This window comes from Camelina sativa, chromosome 2, assembly GCF_000633955.1.
Source record: "Camelina sativa cultivar DH55 chromosome 2, Cs, whole genome shotgun sequence".
In the NCBI taxonomy this organism is placed as follows: Eukaryota; Viridiplantae; Streptophyta; class Magnoliopsida; order Brassicales; family Brassicaceae; genus Camelina; species Camelina sativa.
Window position 1 is genome coordinate 13,017,526 of NC_025686.1, and position 7,038 is coordinate 13,024,563.

A 7,038-nucleotide genomic window follows, 5' to 3' on the forward strand; every position below is an offset into this window, starting at 1 on the left:
CGAGTGACAACCAGAAAAGGATTGAAGGTGTTAATTACTGATAAAGATGGAAAATGCCAGAACAAAACACTTAATGTTGTTTTCAAATAGGTTTTTGAGACTGTTTAATTATTATGTTTTTAATTGAACATTGTTTTGGAATTTTAGATTAAATTTTATTTTCCATAATTAGTTAAACAAATTTTTATGAACTTTGAAATACAATGTTACTCATAATATTCATTACAATTATCTGTAATATAATTAAAATTGTGGTATTTTGCTATGTAATTAGAATAGAAAATATAATTACGTAATGGTAAAAATTATTGTTTAAGATATGATAAAGTCTTAATTTAAACAATTAAATCTCAAACACATTTAAATTAGAACCTTGCAAAATATATCTATTAAAACGAATCCTGTCTTTCATTTTGTTATCATAATTTAAATAATAATATATAATAGTGAAAAAAAAAAGTTATAACGCTAAACGTTAATACGCAACGTTTAATCGTGACTCTTTGATTTCTTACAGTTCCGAAATCCCCTTTTCGTCTCCGACAAAGAGAGAAAACAGAAAAACCCTAATTCGATAGAATCATGAATATCGATTATATTTCTGATCTTCATCGGGGAAAAACCAACTGGTGTATCCAAGCCAAGGTCTTGAATTCTTGGTATGTCTACGAATTCTTCAGCAAACGAGTTCTTCTACTTGTGGATGAAAGGGTTAGAGAATTTCCCAAATGATAATTTCTACTGATATTTGATATTTTTAAAGTCTTATATATTAGATTACTAACACAATTTATCAATTTTTGAAGGGTGACACAATTGAGGTGGCCTTTGTTCCAACAACACTGAAAAAGCTCCAGAAGTATATTTATGAGGGTAAATGGTATGAGATTAGGACTTTCAAAATCATCGATCCAACCCTAAGGGAGAGGAATACTCATCATCCTTTCCAAATCAAGTTTACGGAAGAATCAACCATGAATCAATTGGAATCAGTTAATTCGAAAAACTATTTCCGATTCGAAGATTTGGGTGATATATATCGTTCAAGAATCCATCATCCCATTTCTTTTGGTACGTTTTAAATATACGATTTAAAAAAAAATTAATTATACCCTGTGGATAAAGATTTTTGCTATCTTTGAGTTGTTTAATCTTTAGACTTTTAATAATTTTGGAACTTTGTGGATTGGTCCCTCCCATATAAAGTACAAATATAGAACTTATACATAAGTAGTTTTATGTGGATGATAGATTCAGAAACAATTATTCTTAGATATTGCTATCTTTGTGTTGGTGAATCTTTATACTTTACATAATTTTAGAACTTTGATAATTGGTTCTTCCCATATAAAAGTACAAACAGAACTTAGAAACTAAATAGTTTTATGTATATGATAGATTTGGAAACAATTTTTCATCTTTTTGAAATAAAAAAATGTCTTTTTATGGCAAAAAATAGATGTTTGCGGATGTGTAGTAGCTGTAACTGACAACAGAGAACATGCTGATGAAGTTGTTTTCACGCTATTAAATGGCAGGTAAGACACATTTATTCCACATTTGATGTTGCTAAGATTTTTAAGTCTCACTCTTTAAAAAATGTTTGTACTAACTTCATCTGTAGGTATGAATCTATCAAGTGCCGTGCAGTAAACAACTATGCTACCCTTTTCATGTATTCATGGGAGTCGTCAGGATGCCATCTCACATATCGTAACGAACCAGTGTTTTGTGTTCTGCGTTTCTGGAGGGTTGGAAAGTATGAAGGTATGACTGTTAATAACACTTACAAGTTTTAATAAATGTTAAAGACTAGCTATTTTGTATACTCATTTACAAAACTTTTATAACACTTTAAACATCTCTAGGTAAACCGTGTATTGAAAACACATTGGCCTCCTCCAAGATCTTTATAAAACCGGATTTTGAAGGTCTTGAGCATCACAAGGCTATGTAAGTTTAAATGTTTATTAATACCATGTAGTATATCATGCTAGGGTTTAACTTATGAATGTGCTTTCTATACTTAGCTCCGAATTTGCTGGACGCTACTAAACCGTATGATGGAGCATGAAGAATAATCGTATAAGGGGCTTAAGGTGAAGGCAGGTTAGTTAAATAAAAACTGTTATGAATATGTAAACTTTATAACTATTTGTAATGTTTGTATGACCTAGAATTTATATTACTTTCAAAAATAATTTCTATTGTCTAAACGTAGTAAATTAATGTGACGCAAAACTTTATCCATCGTGATTTAATTAACCATACCGATTGTATTGGGCTCATCAAATTCATGAAAATTGTAAATGGGCTTCAAAAAAATATATAAAAGTTTACATATTTATGAGAATAATATATATTTAATAAATGAGTCCATTTTTAAAAAAGTGAAATAAAATACTTAAGGTACAACTTAACTGCTAATTTAGTATAATTCTAAAAATAGCAACCATTTAATCTATTAGTTTAATTATTGATTAAATTTCGACTTACGTATCTTTAAGAAACAAAAATTTAAAAGGTTTGAAACAATTGTTCTATACTGGTAAAAACATTACTTCTTAAAAAGTCTTATAAACCTATTATATGGAAGACAAAATTAATCAGACGACAATATCCATCACCATAGAATATTCTTAATTAAGAATATATAGTCATGTACAGTATTGTAAATAGATGAGTTTCAAATGATACTATTTAAGAATATAATGTCTCTAGCTAAAACTCAAGTAAGACTTCTAATTAATTGTCATCTATTTTGTAATATGAATATTCCTCATATTTTTATTGCAGTAACAACTTTAATTCAAGCAAATTGTATAATTGAATATAGTACATTATAAATATGAATTAATCAATTATGTATTATAGTTTCGATTAAAAAATATTATTATATTATCAAAATTAACCAATGCATGTATGGATGCAAGTAAAAAAAAAAAAAAATGTTATTCTCAAAGTCTTCGCATTGATTAAATCAATTTCGAACTGACATTACGAAATTGTCATAAATTTTTACGTAACTTCCAATCACTCTTCATATTCCTCCTTTGAAGATATATCCAAGATAAAATATTCACTAAAATTTTTCTAAATATCTATTATATCAAATATTCTAACCTCTCACCTTTCATCGTCTTTCTTCTTTCTAAAAATTAACCAAGTTCGAAACAAAAAGATGGTTGCATACTTAGAGGATTTGAATCCATCAACAGATAGGTTGAGTGTTGCTGTAAAAGTTCTGAGGCTGTGGATACCCGAAATCGTTATAATGCAGCCTACTTACATTTGTTTGATCTTGGTTGATGAAAAGGTAACAATCGATTTATATCCATCATCACCTTAAATTTAAATCTGAAATTTTTTTTTTCATAAACTTTAGGGAAAAATAATTCAAGCTAAACTCAGAAGTCAGCTTTACTTTGCTGAGTACACAGACATGTTGGAAGAAGGACGATGGTTTCTTCTTTACAAGTTCCGAGTTATTGAAAATCAGAATATTTACAGGAATTGTAACAATTCTAATGAAATATTGATCACTCTCCAAACTCGCATTACTCCAGTCCCTCCTAGATGTCCAGACAATTTTTTTCATCTAATAGATGCACTCACAGTTGAAAATGCTGCAGAAGATGAGAGAAATTGTTGTGGTTGTAAATAAAATTAAATATACTGTTTAACTTACATTTTTAATAAATTATTTCCTTAGATTCATAGTTATTTTTAATTTTTGTTCTTTTCAATCAATTTCAGATTTTTGTGGAACGGTGGTAAGAGTAAGGCAAGATCGTCAAATTGTTTTTCTAGAAAATGAAGTTGGATTCAATGGTCTGGAAGTTGTTCTTCCCTTTACTGTAACTGACATCAAGTAAGTAAATAGTTTTTAAAATTTTAAAGGATGTACTACCTCATTTTGATTTATTTATGCCAATGAAAATAATACATAATTATTAAGACTGAAGTTGTCAAGTGTTGATTTTTTACTGCAAAGTAACGAACAGATTGAATGTATTGCCGTCGGTGATACATGTTCGGAATTTCATGAAAAATGGGAACAACATGTTGCAAGTCCTTCTTATGCCAGTGAACCAGTATTGTGTCTCCTTATGTTTTGGAGAATCTCTGTCTTTGAAGGTATTAAGCAATATATAAGCATAAGCTTTTGTTTTAGATAAGCCAATATATAAAATTTAAGATTTGGAACTTACTTTTTTTTAATAAAAGGTCGGCGTTGTCTAATGTCTCAAATAAGATGTTCTAAATTTCTTCTTGGAAACGAAGCAAGAGCGTTCACTACAGATCCGGCACTGTAAGTTCATAATTTTCCTATACTATGACGAAATATTAGTTTGGAGTCATTACTATGAGATGTTTTAGCTCTTATGTTCCTTTTATCTTCTGCAGACTTTGTTTTCATGATACATCAGACGATGAAGATTACAACGGCTCAGAAGAAGATGAGAGTGATTCTAATGATTCTATGTAATGTTAAAATTTGTTATTATTCGAAAAATTTCAGCTGTTTGTTGTTATAATCTTGGACCTATATTTCGTCTTTTATGCCAAAAACTCTTATCGGAACTTTAAATTATGTTCAAATATATATTTTAGACAATTTATGCATAATATCAAATTTTAAAGATACTTTTGACAGAGTATCTTTCATGAATGACAGATGCATGCCATTTAAAAATTAATTTTTAAAAAATTAAATAAAAATCTTATACCAAAAACATACCATTTATAAAACAGTAAGATTTCGATTCCCATAATTTTGATTTTTTGTTTACCCTACCAAAATGATTACATCAAGATAAAATTTCCCAAGATGGTATACGAATATTGACGAAAGATATCAGATAATATATGCGGTAAATAAATATTATGCAATATAATTATTTAATTTTAATTACAAAATAGTCGTAAATTCTTAATATATTAACAACGTCTTAGCATGTTAACTACTATAAAAAATTAAAGATATTAGATGTTTTCAAAATATATCAAAATAATAGACTTAACATTGCATTTTTGTCATTAACCTCATCGTTATTTTTTTTGCTGCATGTAACATATCACAAATCATAAGATTTCTATGAAATTAGAATATATAAATTCATATTGAAGAAAGTCGTTTTGTTGTTGTTATAAACAATGTTAAATGAAATAAAATAACTGTTAACTGTATCATAATGTGTATTTATTAACTACTATGAGGACTGTTACAAAAATGTTTTTTGCAAATGAATATTTTTGTTGTACCATAAAATGTAATTCTTAATTATATAAACGCTTAGACCATTGTAAAAATAAATTAACATCAAATATACCGACTATAAAAAATACTACTAATCTGTAATTATAATCATAATTATACCTATTAAAATTATAAATATTAAAAAACAAAAAAAAAAGACACTAAAACGATTAAGACGCAACGCTACGTTTAATCGTGACTGTTTATATTCTTACAAATCCGAAATCCCATTTTCGTCTTCGAAAACAGTGAAGCAAGAGTAAGAAACCCTAATTTGGTAAAATCATGAGAATCGATTACATTTCTGATCTTCATCGAGGACGAACGAACTGGTGTATTCACGCTAAAGTCTTGAATTCTTGGCATGTCACCGAGTTCTTCACAAAACGAGTTCTTCTTCTTGTGGATACGAAGGTTAGAGCAATTAATCGAAAATCGTTTTTACATAAATCTTTATTTTAATAGTGTTTATATGCTAGATTACTCACACGATTTTAAACAAACCTTGAAGGGTGACACGATTGAGGTCGCCTTTGTCCCAACTATACTTAAAAAGCTCCGGAAGTATATTTATGAGGGCGAATGGTATCAGATTCGAAATTTCCAAATCATCAATCCAACCCTCAGGGAGAGGAATACTCATCATCCTTTTCAGATCAAGTTTACGGATGATTCAACCATGTTCCCGCTCGAATCAATCAACTCCAAAAATTACTTCCGATTCGAAGATTTGGATGATATATATCGTGGAAGGATCAATCATCACATATCTTTCGGTACGTTTTTCGAAATTTAATTGTAATTTATTTATTTTAACATAGTATAACCAAATTGGAATGGATTGTTTTTTAGTTTTGTGTTGAGTTATCTAGAAACTCTAAAAGAATTTTGGAACTTTGTGTATTGGTACCTCAATAGAAAAGTACAAATTGAACTTTTACCAAAAGCTTTGGATACAAACATTCTAAAAATATTCTTGACTTTTTCCAAAAATAGATGTTTGCGGATGTATAGTAGCTGTTGATGACAGAAGAAATCATGGAAATGGTGTTTCTGAAGTTGTTTTAACACTATTAAATGGCAGGTAAGTCACATTTATTGCATCTTTACTCATATTAAGATTTATAAGTCTGACTTTATTTTGTAGAGTGTAACAAGTATATTCATTTGTAGGAATGAAACTGTAAAGTGTCGTGCAATGGATTACTATGCTAACCTTTTCATGTCTTCATGGGAGTCATCTGGATGCCATCTCACATATCAAACTGAACCGGTGTTTTGTGTACTGCGTTTCTGGAGGATTGGAGAGTATGAAGGTATGTACTATTAATAGAACTTGCTAGATTGAAAAAATTCTTCAGAGTAGGTTGTATACTCATCTAATAATCTTTTTAACACTTAAAACATTCCTAGGTGAACCGTGTATTGTAAACACATTGGCCTCCTCCAAGATCTATTTAAAACCGGAGTTTGTAGGACTTGAGAATCACAAGGCTATGTAAGTTTTTAATTGTAACACCCCAATCCAACGTTGTGGACCAATTCCTGTTTGTGTTGAAAAGAAATCCAGCCCATAAAAGCCCAACTTCTCTAATTAAAAATACCTAAATGTGTGTATGTGTATATATGTGTACGCAGCTTCGTTCTCGTCACCGCAGCTTTTTGTTATCACTTTCATTGATTTTAACCTGAAAGATCATAAGAAAATATCGATTCTAAGCCTCAATCATTCCCCATAGTTGAAGTTGGAGGTTACATATATGGTAGTATTGTGTGTT

The 7,038-nt window shown here is 29.3% G+C and overlaps 1 protein-coding gene across 1 annotated transcript; it reads left to right on the forward strand.

Annotated features, from left to right (window-relative positions):
• On the forward strand, positions 5,546-6,762 carry LOC104751508. The gene is made up of 5 exons (XM_010473464.1): positions 5,546-5,674; positions 5,772-6,036; positions 6,257-6,344; positions 6,434-6,576; positions 6,674-6,762. Exons 1-5 carry the CDS (start codon positions 5,546-5,548, stop codon positions 6,760-6,762), a joined length of 714 nt encoding a protein of 237 aa, XP_010471766.1.